We start from the raw sequence: 18,014 nt of genomic DNA on the forward strand, positions 1-18,014 counted from the left end.
CTCTTGGCACTCACCCTTTACATATTATAAACATTAAAGAGGTCACCCCTTAGTCTCCTCCTCTCCAAACTAAAGAGCCCTGGCTCTCTCAGTCTCTCCTCATAAAGAAGATGTTCCACTCCGTTAATCAATTTTGTGGGTCTGCACTGGACTCTTTCAAGTAGCTCCCTGGCCTTCCTGAATTGAGGGGCCTGGAACTGGACACAGTACTCCAGATTTGGCCTCACCAGGGTAGAGTAGAGGGGGGAGGAGAACCTCAGTCCACCTACTAACCAAACCCTTTTATCTCAGAATGGCATTGGCCTTCCTTATCACAGGAGCACATTGTTGGCTCATGGTCAGCCTTCCATCCTCTAGGACTTTGGCTTGTCTGTTCAGGCCCATATCATATTTAGACTAGTCCTATGCAAACCCAATTGTGTGTTTCTTAGCATACCATTGGCTCAGAGTTTACAGCTCAGATTTCATGTTTTAGGGACAGCTAAACCCTTTGCAGATCAGACTATCCCCAAAGCAATGTAGTTCCATCCACCCAACTCTGCATTCCAGCTACTGAACACCAGCAGACACAAAGTGGCTTTCCATACAGGTAACTGCAGTGTTTCAATGTCCTCTGCTCAGTGAATTCCCAATAAACTAAGCTTGCTAATACATTTGCTCCTGTCCAGGATGTCGTGGGTTGAGTTGAATCTGTTGATGTGTATTTGCACTCATGCCAGATTCAAAATGAAAGTCCTGGCTAGAGCGAAGTGTCATGGGGCTTGAAGTTCAGATTGTAGCATCTGAGGCTTCCTGTTCTGGCTGCTCCTTCTGGTTTCCAGGTGTGGGCTGTGGGTCAGGGGACGGGGGAATTTGCTGGCTTCTGCTGCTTCTGCATTCTGGTGTGCTTTTCTTCAAATAGGCTAAGGGAGAGGGGGTCTGTGAGGCCAGATTGACGGAGCTTTGATCAACCTGCCCTCGTGGAAGGTGTCCCTGCCTATGGCAGCGTGGTTGGAACTAGATGATCTTTAAGGGCCCTTTCAAACCAAACCATTCCAAGAGTACATCTCCCCCCAGATTTCCTTCCTGATGTTTCAATCGATTAGCAACCCTCCTCTCAAACCAAGTAGCCTTGAACAGGTGGTCTCAGCTGGAGCAGAGCTGCACGGGCACACAATCCCAGATCCTGCAGGGAATTTCTGGTGTGCCAACGGCACACAACATAAACACCACACCTTTTGGCTAACAATGTTTACAAGCTCCCTTTTCTCACAGCCACAGGGCTTCTTTGGCCTTCAGGAAAACAGCTGGTAGGCAGCTACCATTAAGCGCCAAGCAGGCACAGCTACCATTAAGCGCCAAGCAGGCAGTCACCCACCTGCGGTGGGGGTGGCAGCCAGCCCTCGCAGATGGAGCCTAGTTACTCCCTGCCCCTCCTCCAAGCCCTGCCAAGGCCACTTGAGGATGTGAGGGGAGCCCACGGGCGCAAGGTGACTCAGCGGGCAGCCCGCAGGGAGGCCGCAGGAGCGGCCGCGTCCCACCGGCCGCGATGCACGCTGGGTAGCGTGCTGGGGTGACCGTTGCTAGGTGAGGGGTTGCAGGGCTGCTCCGGCCGCCTCCGTGTTCGGCGGCAGCGATGGTGAAGGAAACCATCCGGGTGTACGCGCGAGTGAAGCCGCTAGGCAGGCGGCAGCAAGCGGCGGTAGGACAGGGAGCCAGCCGCTGTGCTGCTGGGGGCTGGCGTGTGGTAGTTGCGGTGTCCCGTGCGACAGCGTGCGGCGAGGCCGCCTGGAGGCGGGAGGGAGCGGGCGGCGATCGTGCCCTTCCCGTTCCTGCGAGGGGCCCGCCCGGCGCGGGAGAACGAGAGCTGAGGGGTTTGTGCATGGTCGGGTGCGGAGCGGAGAGCCGCAGCCCTATACTGCTCTCCGAAGTTAATGCAGTCACGAAGTAGAGGAGCTTAGACTGTAGCTCTCGGTGGAACGGGCGAGGGACTTCTTTCCTGCGTAGCTGCTGCAGAAAAGCTCCGCAGGCAAAACTTTGTCGCTGTTCACTAGGTTTCATAGTTCAGTAGTATTCTGAATGTATAGCTCCCAGACTTCAGCTGTCCTGGCAAGGGATAATAAAGATAATGAAAACATTCCTCAGAAACTATGCAGTTAGGTCTCTTCAATGCCTTCCTGTTTTAACCAGCTCCACTCATTCTATAGTCTTTCCTCGTGTATTCTTCCAGGTTTTTTGGAGGACGTTCCACGGGAGGCTGTGGTTTTGTGTTTTATAACACTGTGGATATGAAAGCAGTTTAATAAGCAAATCATGTCAGGCTACTTTCCTCTTTTAAATCTTGACTGTGTTGTTTACATGGTAACAAACAGGATACTGTAGTATGTGATTGTTTTGCTACATAGTAGCTGAAGGAGCCTCCGCTCACCTATTGAGTGACATTTTCATTAATTTTTCCTTCAGGATGCTACAGATACTAAGCTTGCCTAAGTGATATACCTAAGGGTTATACAATTCTGTTGGTAAAATTGTTTTGTTAATTCATATCCATGCTTATTAGATTTATTCAGTTGACAATGATGAGACATCTCTATCCAGTTTGGAGGTTATCATGCCACATGATTTAGCAGATGGATTCGTTAATAATAAACGAGAGAGCTACAAGTTCAAGTAAGTAAAAGCCTTTGTTTTGTCTTCTGCTTTTAGTAGGTGACTGTGTAGTGATATCACTATGTTTTTCTGTGTATCACTATGTTTTTACTGTATCTCTATGTGTAGTGATAGAAATTTATAGAACCACAAAAATCCACTTCTTAAAATGAAGTTTATACAAATCCCTTAGCAAGGGGAAGACTCCCAACATATTTTGCCCCTCATCTGAAAGAGTTTGATAGCATTTGATAAAATAGTGGGGATTTTGTTTATTGATTGCAAGTTATTATACATTTCTAAGTCTTACCTCAAAGATTAAAACTTCATTTATCAGTTCTTCAGTTTTTACAGCTTGTTTTGAATTTGCATATGAAAATTGAATTCAGGACTGTGTGTACTCATGTGATCTAATGACTTAGGCTGGTTAAAGACAACTTGATATAAAGCACTGTTTAGAAATTGTTTCAGACATAAGCAAAACATGGTAAAGAAAACCAGAGATTGCTGAAGGAAATAAAACCATGGTTGTAGAATGTAAATATTTCTTTAGAAACTAAAAATAAGCATCAACAATGTAAGTCAAATATTGTCTTTTCAACAGAAAACTTAAATTTTTGACGATGAAAGCTAAACGAGTAACTACCTCTAAAGACAAGGCTTAGGTTTTCTCTTTTCCAAGTTGAATATTCTTTATTTTTTCTAATACCAAATCAAGTAAATGTGTTGCTCTATCCTATTAAAAAACAGCCCCAGATAAACATCTGCAGCTTAGACTGATGTCATTTTTGCATCAGCTAAGGAAATCTGTTCTGTTTGGGAAGAAAGGAGCTGCTCTTTCCAGCCAGATTAATATGCAAAACTAGATTAGGTTGCAGATGCCCAGGCTACCATGAATGCTGATATTTGTTCCTGATTTTATCATTTATTGATAAAATGGATTTTGAGGGAAAATGATGCCATGCTATCCTTAAGGCAACGTAAAACTAATGTTAAGGAATAAGCATTTTTCTTCCATCTTTTCATGTGGTCTGTCCTGGTCACTTCCAACATTATTCTCTTTTGTTCTTACTCTCTTACATGGGAATTGAACACAATCGTTTGAATGAGTTGGCTGATGATATTCATTGGTGGGATAGAATATGTGCACCTACCTTTTGTGTATCTCATTTGTCTGTGATACTGTACACACTGCACAATCTGTTGCAGTTGATAGTGCCTTGCTATATACCTGATGCTTTTCCATATACCCTGTGAAGTTCTACGTGACTGTACACTTCCAGATAGGAGGGGCAACACAGCAGGTGACAAGTGGTGCAGAGGATTTCCAATGTGTATGAATGACAACTTCATAACGTATCATTAAAAAGCCAGTTAGGGGAGAAGCTATTTGCAAATGTAGAAGAACTGATCAGGTGTATTAAACTTGGAGATAGCCTTGTCTGTAGTTGCTATGAGAAAGTGAAATTCAGGATACTGAGAGAAGGGAGCAAGGCAAAAAGTAGGGTCATAACCCTGGACTTCAGCAGGTAAGACTTTGGCCTGTTCAGGGACTTGTCTGAAAGAATTCTATGAGGCACAGCCCTGGAAAGAGGGCCCTGAGAGCTGCCTGATTTTCAAGGATCATAGTCCATCCATATGAACAAGAAATGATGCAAACACCGCAGGAGGAAGGATGGATGAGGAAACAGCTCCTGACTAAACACATACAAAGAAAGTGTATTAGAGATGTGAGCAGTAGCAGGTGATCCAGGAAGGTTGTTTGAGGAGCAGGGTCTGTTGAAAACAAGTGGCTTTGCTCAGAGAGCTATCATAAGAGCTACAGAGTCCAGCTGGAAGCCAGTGGCTAGTGTAGTCAATACTGGGATGCAGTGCTGTTTAGCATTAATGACCTGAGTGATGAGACTCAATGAAGCTTCACCAAGTTCACAGACAATATGAAACTGCTTGACTTCTGCACCAGATAGCTGTGCTGCTGTTCAGAGAAACCTCGAAGAGGCTGGAGGAATGGGCCAATTGGAATCTCAGGAAGTTCAACAAAGTGAAATGCCAAGTCCTGCTCCTGGTGAGGAATAGTCGGGTCAGGCTCAGGGCAAACTGAAAGCAGGTTTGCAGAAATGGACCCAGAGTCCTAGTAGATGAAAGTGAGTCAACAATTTGCAACACCATTTGCAAGAAAGGTGGTCAACAGCCTCTGGGCTACACTGCCAACAGATCTTTCCCCTCTAGTCAGTACCATTGAATTCTGGAGTTCTGTCTCAGATTCTGGGCACCAGCAAAAGCACGTAAAGGTGATTAAGGACTGGAGCATCTAACATCTGAGGAGGGGCTGAGAGACCTAGGACTGTTTCCTGGAGAAGAGAAGGCTTACAGGAATCTTACCTATGTGTAGAAATACTTGAACACTTGATGTGGAGCAGGAGGGAATTAAGAAGATGGAAACAGATGCTTGTCAGAGATGTGCAGTGTAAGACAAGAATTAATGATCACAAATTGAAACACAGAAGATATCCAAGATGCATTTTTGCTGTGGGGTGATCAAATACTGGAACAGGTTACCCAGAGAGGTAATGCAGCCTCCATGCATGGAGATGCTAAAACCAGACTGGAGATTGGACGTGGCACTTGGTGCCATGGTCTAGTCATGAGGTCTGTGTTGATAGGTTGGACTCGATGATCCTCAAGGTCTCTTCCAACCTTGTGATACTGTGATATATACTGTGACTGTCCTTTGAGCATGGGGATTGGAGTAGATAGAATAGAATTAAGCAGGTTGGAAAAGACCTTCAAGATCATGAAGTCCAACCTATTACCCAGCGCTATCTAATCAACTAAACCATGGCAACAGGCACCCCATCCAGTCTCTTCCTAAACACCTCCAGTGATGGTGACTCCACCACCTCCCTGGGCACCACATTCCAATGGCCAATCACTCTTTCTGTGAAGAACTTCTTCCTAACATCCAGCCTAAACCTCCCCTGGTGCAGTTTGAGACTGTGTCCTCTTGTTCTGGTGCTGGTTGCCTGGTCCTTCCAACCTCAACTATTCTATGAGTCTGGAAGGCAAGTGCAGGTATTTTACACAGGAAGTGGCAAAACTTAGATGTAATTAAATATGTCCTTGTGATTTACAGTAACTGTGCAGCAGAATGGAGTAGTTGTGAAAAAATGTGAGCCTGCATCTACTGGTGGGATGCTGTATTTGGTTATAGTGTAATCTATTTATCCAGGTCTCAGTGCGATGCCAATTACAAACACTGATTCTCTTGATAGATTTAGAATACAGTTTATTTTTTTCAAAGCCACATCATTTTATCAGAGGATTTTATTGTACAGAGCTCCTCAAAGCAGCACTGTGTACAGCCTATTTATGTACAATAGCACAACAGCATGCTGTGGTTAAGACTACAGGGAAAACATTGTACTGAGTTATGTAAGCCTAATCATGTAAACATTGAGCATTACAAACACAAATGAAAATGTATGACTCAAGTAGTGTTTTAACATTCTAAGCAGTTATTATTTGCTTAATATTTTCAGATTTCAGAAAATTTTTGATCAAGAGGAAAAACAAGATGTGGTTTTTGACAGCATTGCCAAACCGGTAGCAGAAAGGTACGTTGTTGATCTTGCACGTAATCAGGGGTAGCACAGAGTAAAAAATAGCTCTTGTACTATTTGGAGGAGAGATGGCAAGTGTGTGTCTCACTGTTGTAAAAGTGGGTTAATATTTTAGTTTTTATAAATACTGACATGTCCAAATCTAGGAGATAAGCAACAATTCCCTGAGAATTTTACATGGCAACTTCTACTGTTGCCTCTTTGTGATATAGGTATGGAAATCCATGCCTAATTAGTTTTTTGTTTATAACATAAGTTCAATTCGTTGCCTTAGAAAAGAATTCCCTGTATAGTTCCATGAAGTGGTAAATCTAATAAAAATCTTATGCCCTTGTTTAGTTTTCATTAAGTTAGAAACACTAATGGATTAAAATGCATGCCGATACTCTCAAAATTTGCCCTCATTATTTTTGTCTTAATGTGTAGCACAGTGATTTTGGCATTGGTTTTGGATTTCTTCTCCATATAATAATCAAACAATGTTCATATTATAGAGTTTGCAAAGGCAACCATTTAAGACCAATGTAGAAGACATTCTACATTCACTGTGTGGATTGAATGCCACTCTAAACTGGTTGATTTTCCAATATGCCTTTCACTTGCTCAGTGTATACAAAAATTGCTCAAGTTACTACTGGTTTTAGTGGGGGACAAAATCCCACAATGGAAGGAGCAGAATTTCTGCATAATGTTTTTTTTATCAAATTTACTGCTCAGAATCCAAACTTGTCGGTACCTAAAGTAACACTTCTCAACTCACTACAACTTCTTCATTCATTGTCTGACTCATCCATTGGTTTAAGCTATAATTCTGCGCATTATTCTTCAGCCTATTGTAGCCAGGAGGGGGTTGGTCTGGTCTCCCAGGCAACCAGTACCAGAACAAGAGGACACAGTCTCAAGCTGTGCCAGGGAAAGTTTAGACTCAAGGTGAGGAGAAAGTTCTTCACAGAGAGAGTTGTTAGCCATTGGAATGTGCTGCCCAGGGAGGTGGTGGAGTCACCATACCTGGAGGTGTTCAAGAGGGGTTTGGACGTGGCACTTGGTGTCATGGTTTAGTAGTCATGAGGATGACGGTGACAGGTTGGACTTCATGATCTTTAAGGTCTTTTCCAACCTCATTGATTCTATGATTCTATGATCACACGTTTTGCACTGCAAGAAAACAGACATCCTCAGTTGGACACTTAATCTTTTCTAAAATTGTTAGTTGGAAGTAAAAATATACCTAGTTATTTTATAATTTTTTTTTCCCTGTATTTTCTTCTTAAATGTCCCATATGAAACAGAAGGGTAACTTACAGTGAAAATGAAGAGCCAGGGAATTTGAAACTTTACTAGAATAAGTAAATTATGCTTTAACAATTTTTATTATAGCCTTTCATCCAAAAGGGATTTCTTTACTTATCTAACTTCATGACAATGTCCTCGTTTTGCTGCTTCAGAATCCTAGGCCGGCTGTGGAATGCAACCCATTAGCAGTTGTGAGTCAGCCAGCACAGCTGACCTGAGTTAGTCCTCAGACATATCCCATGCCACAAATGTCACACTCAGTATAAAGAGGAAAGTTTGCTGAGGATGGAGGCCTCCTGCTTTCCTCTTTATTGTTATTGCTTGACATTAGCTGAGCGTAACTTAGGAAATTTTGTATTTGCATGGGCACTAGTTTGGCTGTTTCATTAAACCTATTTTCATTTTGATCTGGGCCTCCTCTGCTTTTCTCAACCCTCCTTCTCTGTTGGGGGTGGGGGGAGGTATTGGGTCACTTGGTGACAGATTAACTGCTGTAGTTTAGCTTTAGATATAGGCTAAATGTAGACAAGCACGTGGCTTCAGGCTGTCTCATTTACTTAACTTTAGATATCTGTGAGTTTAATGGTGATTACAGAGAAGAAAATATCTTTTCCCATACTTGGCTCTTTTTGGAAAGAGAAGGGTTAAAAGCATTGTGGCCGGCCATGCATTGAATTATCCTCAACAAAATCTCAGAATATCAAAGATAACTAGGAACAGACTGATTTTTTTGTTTTGTTTTGTTTTTTTACTACTGTTTTTTTTTTTACCCTATGGAGTGCTTTGCCAGAATATGGAGAGTTTTTCCGGTTGAATTGACCTATACAGTACTCTAGTAAAGAGAAAGTGGGATTGTTGTCCTTTATTTCTCTGTTGGCTGATAAAAGAAATATTGTCCATTGACTTGCTCCTTTAGGGAGGCTTCATGTTTGATTTTTACATAATTTTAAGTACTTGAAAATAATGATATGCTTTTAAAAATCAGTGGTATGTAGGCATACAATTATTTCCAAATAGCTGAGCTTTTATCTTTAGTGTTAAAATTAGCTTATGAATTCATTCTAAGTGACAAGGCTGTTTTGACAGTGTTATAACTTGTTAAAGCTTGCATTCTAATTGATGTTTGTATTGTGGCTGATAATATGGAAGTATAATGTTGCTTTTATGTTTTTATAGTGGAGTAGACAATATCTGATGTATGTTCTTCTTTGTCATCCTCTTCCTTAATTTTTACCTTTCCTTAGGCAAAAGTATGCATTTCAAAATTTCTTCCCTTGAATAATGGAAACCTGAACTGTGCCTGAAATTTATTATACTCCTCAGTTAATGACTCAATTTTCCTTTCCCTCGTGGGAGAGTAAGAGGTGCCCTGTTACTTCAAAGACCACGATTTTTCATAGTGAAATGTTCTTCATTATCTGTTTTGGGTTTTCTGGGGTGGTTTTTTTCAAGTCAACATTCTCTTGCAGGGAAAAATTGTTGAAAATGCACTAATTTCTGTTGTTGGAGTCACTTTAAGGGAAAAGGTTTTGTCTGTGTATTGGCAGGGAAGAAAAAGTAGCAGGAAAGTATCAATGAAATAGTTCAGTACCATTTTGAGGCTCTTTGCCATGCATAATTACAGTCATGAGAAAATTCAGTTACAGACTTGAATGCTCAAAGAAAAAAAAAATCCTGGGCATTATTTAAACTAAAACCAGCAATGCAACATTCAGAATTCTGAAGTCTTTCTAGTGTGTTCTTGAATGTATGGAAATTGGATGCAACCTTCTTTTCTTACTGTTTTGTTGTTGTTGTGTTTGTTTGTTTTTTTGTTTTTATGTGTGTGTTTTTTTGCTTTTGTCTTTTAAAAACTGCTTTCTTTGATGTTGGGCCACTGCTTTTCTCTAAGTCCAGTTATATTGTCATCTTGCCTGTGGTTTTAGAGGCACCAGACATTAGTTCACTTAATTTGCTTCTTCAGTCAAAGTGCCAGCCTCTGCAAACCATTATAAACATGTGATTTGCTTGTGTGTTTTGTTTGGGTTTTTTTTTACTCTTTGTTAATGTTTGAGTCATCTCTAACTTGGTTTCTTTTTATTATTTGTGCTGTGCCACCTTCTTGCCTTTTAATTTTAAATGCTTGATGATTCTTCGACAGTGCAGAACTGTTTAAGAAACAGCACTAACTTAATTGCTCTCTCAAGACCAAAGAAAATAAATAACACCCTTCTTTCACAGTTTGCTAACAATTAAGCACTGCTTTAGTCTATAAACAGCACAAAGTTACTCTTATGCTTGAAAGATTAGTGTTATGATCATGAATGCAATTGGAAATTAAGTAGTTAACCTTAGTGCTTTAAATGAATTCTGTTTTCAGGTTTAATATGGCCAATGTTTTGTGTTGATTTGATAGAGAGTAACATTGAAAACATTTTTCTTATTGTGCAAATAAGAAACAGCTCAGCTGTATGTAAATCTAATGACAATTCTATTTTTTTTAAAAGATCTGATAGCCTTCAGGATTATATTCCCATTGCCACAGAGTTTCATTTCTTCCTGTTGCTGTGTTTACCCTGAGACTTATCATCTGTAAGACACAAACTACTTCACTTTTCTGGTTGTTCTTTGTTTGTTGTGAGATTTTTGTGTGTGGTTTTTTATGTTCTTGTTTGATTAGTTTGTTTATTTTCTGCTGCCTTTTCTTTCAGAAAATGTAGTCAAAATATTCATATAAACAATTGTCCATTCTGACCTGATTATGTTTGTGACAATATGGGAGGTCGTGGTTCACCTGCAGGCATATTTGCGTCACAGCTGTACTGCTGCTAACGTGGGTTATTTAGGTACAAAAGACATATAGAATCTATACTTACTGTTGATCATGCTTAATTTTTTTGGATCTCAGCTTGAAATAAATGTAGCTTAAAATTTCCTCTAAAGTGAGAAATTGGAGCAGTAATTAAAAAAAAATAATAACAATAATTTTATATATAAAAATTATGAATTGGTTTTCAGAGATAAGGAAAGTGGTTAAATATTTCAGGTCAGCAAGAACTGAGTTGAGGAGAGTGATGACAATGTCTCAAAATCAATGTTACTGATATTTTCTGATATTTTTTTTCCCCTTAGTCTATTTTTTTAATAGTTATTGAATATTTGTTCCAAGCATGTGTTTGTTAACAGTCATTTAAAATGAAGATGTCAGAACTCAAGTTGAAATAACCACCTGAGCAAAGCAGGTCTACCTTCAACGCTAGATCAGGACACTCAGGCCCTAGTTCAGTAGAGCTTTGAAAATATTCTGAAATGGTGATCCCACAACCTGTCTAAGCACTTGTCCCAGGGCTTAGCTACTCTAACTGTGGAATTTCCTCTCTTGCACCTGGTGACTGCTGCCTCTTGTCCTACCACTGCAAGCTTCTCAGAAGAGTTTGAATATTTCTCTGTAACAATCCATTGTGCAATGGGAGGTGTAATTAGCTACATGTATAGCTTTCACTTCTCTTGGTTGATAGGAAACAGCTCCCTTGGCTTCCACCTGTGTAATGTGCTCCAGCCTAAAATAACTTGGTTCTTTCAGGCTCACCCTGGTTTCTTTGTAACATGGTTCTTCTACTGGGGAGTCCAGAAATCAACACAGAACTCTGCTAATTTTGAGAGCAATTGTTCTGTTAGATTCTGCAAAACCAATGTAGCAGCAGAGAAAGCAGAGTTCTTCATTATATTTAAACACAAGCCTCCCTGAAGTCTTGTTAACAGTGAGCACAGGAATGAGTGAAAAATTTTGTGTCCATAAACTTTAAATAGAACAAATGATCTTCACTGGAAATTAAAACAAAATGTAGTCAGAAAAATCAACCACAATAAAGCAACCTCAGTCTGCTTTCAACCTCCGTCTGCTGTCACTGGGCTTTAAACTACTATTTATATTGTCTCAGATATTCAAGGACAAAGTACTGAATGACATTTTAAACTGTACTAGCTACCCATAAATTGTCTAGCTCTCACCTGAGGAATTTCTCACTTGAGGAAAGTTAAGTGGTTGTAAACATATCTATCGATTTATGTTGAGTTGCTTGCATGTGTTATACTTCTGTATCACACCCTAGGCTTAGGAACTAGACATCTTTAAGGCATAAGGCAGATCAGTTGAGCAACTGAAAATACCAGTTAATTTGGTAACAGACATTTATTTAAATAGGGACCAAAACTGACTGTTAAATAAAAAGTTAATTTCTCACTGTGCATGTTTTTAAATCACTGCTGTTTATAAACTAGAAAGTGCAGATTAAATTATAATTGGGTGGGAAGATTTGAAGGGGAAAAAAAAAGTGTTGCTCTCCTTTAACTACATTTATATGCAAGTCCATGCTATAAAGAATTGTCCCATGCCGGAGGAGTAGTACAGTGGTACAGAGAATAGAATAAACCAGGTTGGAAGAGACCTTCGAGATCATTGTGTCCAACCCATCATCCAACACCATCTAATCAACTAAACCATGGCACCAAGCCTAAAGACCTCCAGTGACAGTGACTCCAGCACCTTCCTGGGCAGCCCATTGCAATGGGCAATCACTCTCTCCATGAATAACTTCTTCCTAACATCCAATCTAAACCTCCCCTGGTGCAGCTTGAGACTGTGTCCTCTTGCTTTTACTTTGTAAGATTGTAAGGGAATAGGCAGGATTTTCGTAATACAAACAAAATAACCTAATGCTCCACTGAATCTCTGAGCCCAATCTTATTTTCTCTTAATTATATTAGCAAGTCTAATGAAAGAAGCTACCTCTCTCTAAATACCTGTATTTTATACTTTTAGACCATCATAGTTGCAGCCACAATATTAACATAATTTTTTTTATTTTTCCTCAGTGTTGCTGTCTACATCCATGTCTCTGTCCAGACACGGGAAAGAGACTCAATTCTTTTGAATATTCCCATGTTATGAAATTAGAGGCACAAATGAGGCCAAAATATCAACAGCCAGGCTATTTATTAACAGAACAAAATGGATGGATCAGAAGGGGAGAGAGCAAAGAGGGAGAGAGAAGAGGAAAGGAGTTATATTACCACACCCCTTTCCCCCCAAGACAGTTTGGGTCTGTGGAGGAAGGGTGCTGCAGCTTTAGTGTGGAGATGTCCTTGTTGGCTGTTGTGGTGGGTTTGGAAGGATAAGGCTGAGAAGCCTCCTCCCTTCCCCCTTGTAAAGTAAAGGGAAAAAAAAAATTGAAGGGAAAGGAAAAAAAAACTCGCAAGCTGAATTAGCAAAGCAGTGGAGCTATATTTACAAAGCGATGTAGGGTTTGCAGGGGATTATTTACAAATTTACAATATCTACAATATATACAAAGATATACAACAGAGTAACACAGAAATGAGAGTGAACCCCTCTCGGCAGAGAGGGGGGTTCCCCACCCCCCCTTTCCCCAGAGTGGGATAGAAAAGAGAGAGAGCGAAAAAAAGAAGTTAAAAGCAGTTTTGTGTTAATTGGAAAGGAGTTAATATACAGGCCTGGTATCTTATCGGCCTCAAGGCCGAAGCCTTGGCAGAAAGCCCAGGACAGAAAGCTGTTGCCTGAAGAAGAGGCGGAAGCAAGACTGACTGAGAAGTGCTGGAAATGTCCAGTATAGTCCCAGCTCAGAAGTGCTTCCTCCCACTCATCCAATGAAATTAGTTTAGACTATTCCTTCCGTTTACCAACTTCCGTCCACCATATTCCCTTTCTTAAGGGGGCAGCGTCAACCGGCCACAGTCCACCCCTTCTAAACAATTTCATTGGCTGTTCATACTGTCCATCCAATCCAAAACGATATTTACAGTTCGTGAGTAAAGTTCATAGTCCATTCCGGCTATGCTCAGATGTAGATGATTCAAAAGTCCAAGAAAATCAGAAAATGAGAAAAATGGAAAACAGTTCATTTCTTCACCGATGAAGCGAAGAAAAGGGAAACAGGGATTCTCAGGGTCTCTTAGTTGACTCAGGGCTCTCAGGGATTTCAGGGTTCGTGCACCGTAGATGTCTCGTTGATTCTTCCTTTGGACGCGATGTAGCTGTACAACAGTTCAAAGTTAACCTCTTTCAGCTAAAGTTAAATTTCTTTGTGGAATACACTGAATTTCACCATTCTCTTGCATTACCCAATAAGTGTGACCCGGACCTTCAGCTGAAACCACCCCTTGGACAGGTTTAGCCTCTCCTGAGGGTGAAAATACCCAAACAGTTTTACCTAACAGATTCTTTCCTCTAACAACAGGAACTCTATCACCTTCTACTTTCCGTAACAAATCTGAATGTGCAGGTCCAGCTCGGTTCACTGAACCTCTACTATTTACCAGCCAGGTTGCTTGTGCTAAATGTTTTTCCCAGTTTTTCAAAGATCCACCTCCCATGGCTTTGAGAGTGGTCTTCAACAAACCGTTGTAGCGTTCAATCTTCCCTGAAGCTGGTGCATAGTAGGGAATGTGGAATATCCACTCAATACCGTGCTCTTTTGCCCAGCTCTTTACAAGGTTGTTCTTGAAATGAGTTCCGTTGTCTGACTCAATCCTCTCTGGAGTTCCGTGTCTCCACAGGATCTGTCTCTCCAGACCGAGAATGGTGTTGCGTGCAGTTGCATGTGGAACTGGATAAGTTTCCAACCATCCAGTGTTTGCCTCTACCATAGTAAACACATATTGCTTACCAGAACGAGAACGTGGTAGAGTGATGTAGTCAATCTGCCAAGCTTCACCATACTTGTACTTGGACCATCTGTCACCATACCACAAGGGCTTAAGACGTTTTGCCTGCTTAATAGCAGCACAAATGTCACAGTCATGGATGACTTGTGTGATAGCATCCATGGAAATGTCTATGGATCTGTCACGAGCCCATTGGTATGTTGCATCTCTGCCTTGATGTCCTGACGAATCGTGAGCCCACCGAGCTAAGAATATCTCACCTTGGTGTTTCCAGTCGAGATCAAGATTAGAGTCCATGTCTACTTGAGAAACTCTTGCAGCTAGATCTGCCTGATGGTTGTGTTGCTGTTCCTCAGTAGCTTTGCTCTTAGGAATGTGAGCATCGATGTGTCTCACTTTCACTGGAATTCTCTCAATTCGATCAGCAATGTCCTGCCACAGGTCGGCTGCCCAAATGGGTTTTCCTTTTCTCTGCCAACCACTCTTCTTCCAGTTCTTTAGCCAACCCCATAGAGCATTGGCTACCATCCATGAGTCGGTGTAGAGATAAAGCTTTGGCCATCTCTCACGTTCAGCTACGTCGAGAGCTAGCTGGACAGCTTTTACCTCTGCGAACTGACTGGATTCTCCTTCTCCATCTTTCGCCTCTGCAACTCGGCGTGTTGGACTCCACACTGCAGACTTCCACCTTCGCTTGTTTCCAACAAGACGACAGGAACCGTCTGTGAACAAAGCATATTTCTTTTCATCATCAGAGAGGTCATTGTAAGGAGGAGCTTCCTCAGCACGAGTCACTTTCTCCTCTGGAGGTTTGGCACAGTTGATACCTTCAGGCCAACTTGAGATCACCTCCACTAGACCAGGTCTTTCAAGATTTCCCATTCGAGCTCTCTGTGTTATCAGAGCCATCCACTTAGACCAGGTTGAGTCTGTGGCATGATGTGGTGTGGATCCTTTGCCTTTGAACATCCAATTCAAAACTGGTAGTCTGGGAGCTAGAAGAAGTTGTGATTCAGTTCCGATCACTTCGGAAGATGCTTTTACTCCTTCATAGGCAGCTAAGATTTCTTTCTCTGTTGGAGTATAATTAGCCTCTGAACCTCTGTAACCTCGACTCCAGAAACCAAGAGGTCGTCCACGTGTCTCACCTGGAGCTTTTTGCCACAAGCACCAGGTTGGACCATTGTCACTTGCAGCCGTGTACAAAATGTTCTTAATGTCTGGACCATCTCGGACAGGTCCCAGACCCATTGCTTGAATTACCTCTTGCTTTATCTGGTCAAAGGCTGCTTGTTGTTCAGGTCCCCAGTGGAAATGGTTTCTCTTTCGAGTCACATCATACAGAGGTTTTACAATCTGACTGTATCCAGGAATGTGCAGTCTCCAAAATCCCACTATCCCCAAGAAACGTAGGGTCTCTTGCTTGTTTGTGGGACTTGCCATGGTGGAGACTCTATTTACCACATCCACTGGAATGTGTCGGCGTCCATCCTGCCACCGCACTCCCAGAAACTGAATCTCTGTGGTAGGTCCTTTCACCTTGTCTCGCTTGATGGCAAAACCTGCATTCAGAAGAATGTCAATGATTTTGTTACCTTTCTTGAAGACTTCCTCAGCAGTTTTACCCCAGACGATGATATCATCGATGAACTGGATGTGTTCTGGAGCACCGCCTTTCTCCAGAGCATCGTGGATCACTGCATGACAGATGCTTGAGCTGTGGATCCAGCCCATTGGCAGCCTGTTGAAAGTGTACTGGATTCCTCTCCAGGTGAAAGCAAACTGAGGCCTGCATTCCTCTGCTATGGGAATAGAGAAAAATGCATTAGCAATGTCTATGGTAGCATACCATTTGGCCTCTTTGGATTCCAGCTCATACTGTAGTTCCATCATGTCTGGTACTGCTGCACTCATAGGTGGTGTCACTTCATTTAGGGCTCGGTAGTCTACCGTCAGACGCCAGTCTCCATTCTGCTTCTGCACAGGCCACACTGGACTGTTGAAAGGTGAATGAGTTTTGCTGACGACTTTCTGACTTTCCAACTGACGAATCAGATTCTGAATGGGCAACAAAGAGTCACGGTTGGTTCTGTATTGTCTGTGATGCACAGTCTGAGAAGCAACCGGCAATTTAATGTCCTGTATCTTATGTTGTCCCACAACTGCAGATTCATCAGAAAGTTCAGGTCTGGCAGACAGCTTCAATTTTTGTCCATCAATTTCTATAGAAGCTACTCCAAAAGCCCATTTGTAACCTCTAGGGTCTTTGAAACGCCCTTCTCTCAGAAAATCAATTCCCAAAATACAAGGTGCGTCAGGTCCGGTCACAACTGTATGCTTCCTCCATTGTTTACCAGTCAAACTTATATTAACCTCTACCTTACTTAACTCTTGAGATCCACCAGTGACTCCCAGAATAGTTATAGACTCTGATCCCTGATAATTTGATGGTATTATGGTGCACTGAGCTCCTGTGTCAACCAAGGCCCTGTACTTCCGAAATTGTGAAGTGCCAGGCCACTGGATGTACACATCCCAATAGATTCTATTATCTCTGTTATCCCTCTCCTCCCCCTGGCGGGAGGCAGGGCACCCCTAATTATGGGGAACATGCGCACATGTGCATTGCACATATTGTGCAGGGTTATAACTTTGCATGTTATAACTGGAGCCACTGTTGGAGCCATAAGAGTCGTTCTGGGGAACTGTGGAAGTAACAGCTACCCTTCTGGTATTGCTACCTTGGGTTCTGCCACTTTGCAACTCCCTCAGTCTCCTGAAAAGATTAGAAGTTGGTTGGCCATCCCAGCGGTTCATGTTCTCACCAAACTGATCACGCAGAGTTATCCAAATAGTTCTACGGGATTGCCTTGGTGGTCTGTTTTGGAACGACCTGTTTTGGAATGTCCTGTTTTGGAATGACCTCCTTGGAGGACGTGTATTCCTCACAGATGAAACTTGTACCCACCTGGAGGAAGAATTGAAATTATCCCTTTGTGCCAATTGGGATATGGAATTTCTAAATTCATCTTTTAACTCTCTCATGCAATTCTCAATTTTTCCAGACAGAGTTTCAATGGCTGAAACCAAAGAACCACGTGTCATGCTATCCTCCAATTGTCTCATTTGATCACTGAATTGGCCAACTGTAGGAGAAGTTCCACCATAACTTCTTGACACAATTCTGCTTGCCAGAATGTTTGCATAATTAGAAGGAGCAAGTTTGATGATCTTTTTAGCAAGACCAATACCCACAGGAATGTCATCAGGATTCAGAGTTTCATGTTCACCATAGAGTAGCTCTCTAACAGCAAATTCTCTCAAGCACTTAATTCCCTCATCTATGGTAGTCCAGGGTTTAGGATTCCAGGGAAGATCATCTCGGGAAGGGTATCTCAGCGCAACCGCTATTAAGAGGCGTATCCACAGATTAACCTTACCGAGAGCTTCGCCTAGATGTCTATCTATTCCATTGTCCCTTGAGAGAGTTCCTAACTGAGCTGCTGACTTGTCTCCAACTGTTAGAGCTGAAGCACCTGTATCATAACATCTACTAAGCCAAGCTAGAACTGGCTCCTTATCTGCCCTGGTGAAATCTTTACGGACATTTCGCAATTCTTCCCGTGGTGACGAACAGTCTGTAATGTCATCTTCATCTTCATCTCCCTGGATTCTTTGCCCGTAAAATCCTGCTGTCATTCTCCTAAGGATCTCTTTAAGCTGAGAACCACCTTTGCCAGCTGCTTTCCTAGCTTCATCTCTATCCTGCTTTGATCTCACTAGGTTAGCTAGATCTTTAAAACAAACCTT

At 41.9% G+C, this 18,014-nt stretch overlaps 1 protein-coding gene across 1 annotated transcript in view; it reads left to right on the forward strand.

The window, feature by feature from the left end:
- Nucleotides 1-1,615: 1,615 nt before the first annotated feature.
- LOC137456979 (kinesin-like protein KIF6) overlaps nucleotides 1,616-18,014 on the forward strand; it is a 133,973-nt gene continuing 117,574 nt past the window's right edge. The window contains exons 1-3 of the mRNA XM_068168674.1: nucleotides 1,616-1,681; nucleotides 2,540-2,649; nucleotides 6,168-6,242. Of these exons, the coding sequence (XP_068024775.1) occupies nucleotides 1,616-1,681; nucleotides 2,540-2,649; nucleotides 6,168-6,242 (251 nt within the window). The remainder of the gene's footprint in view (nucleotides 1,682-2,539; nucleotides 2,650-6,167; nucleotides 6,243-18,014) is intronic.

This window comes from Melanerpes formicivorus, unplaced genomic scaffold, assembly GCF_026170545.1.
Source record: "Melanerpes formicivorus ecotype bairdi unplaced genomic scaffold, bMelFor1.0.p_v2 SCAF_151, whole genome shotgun sequence".
NCBI classification, from domain to species: Eukaryota; Metazoa; Chordata; class Aves; order Piciformes; family Picidae; genus Melanerpes; species Melanerpes formicivorus.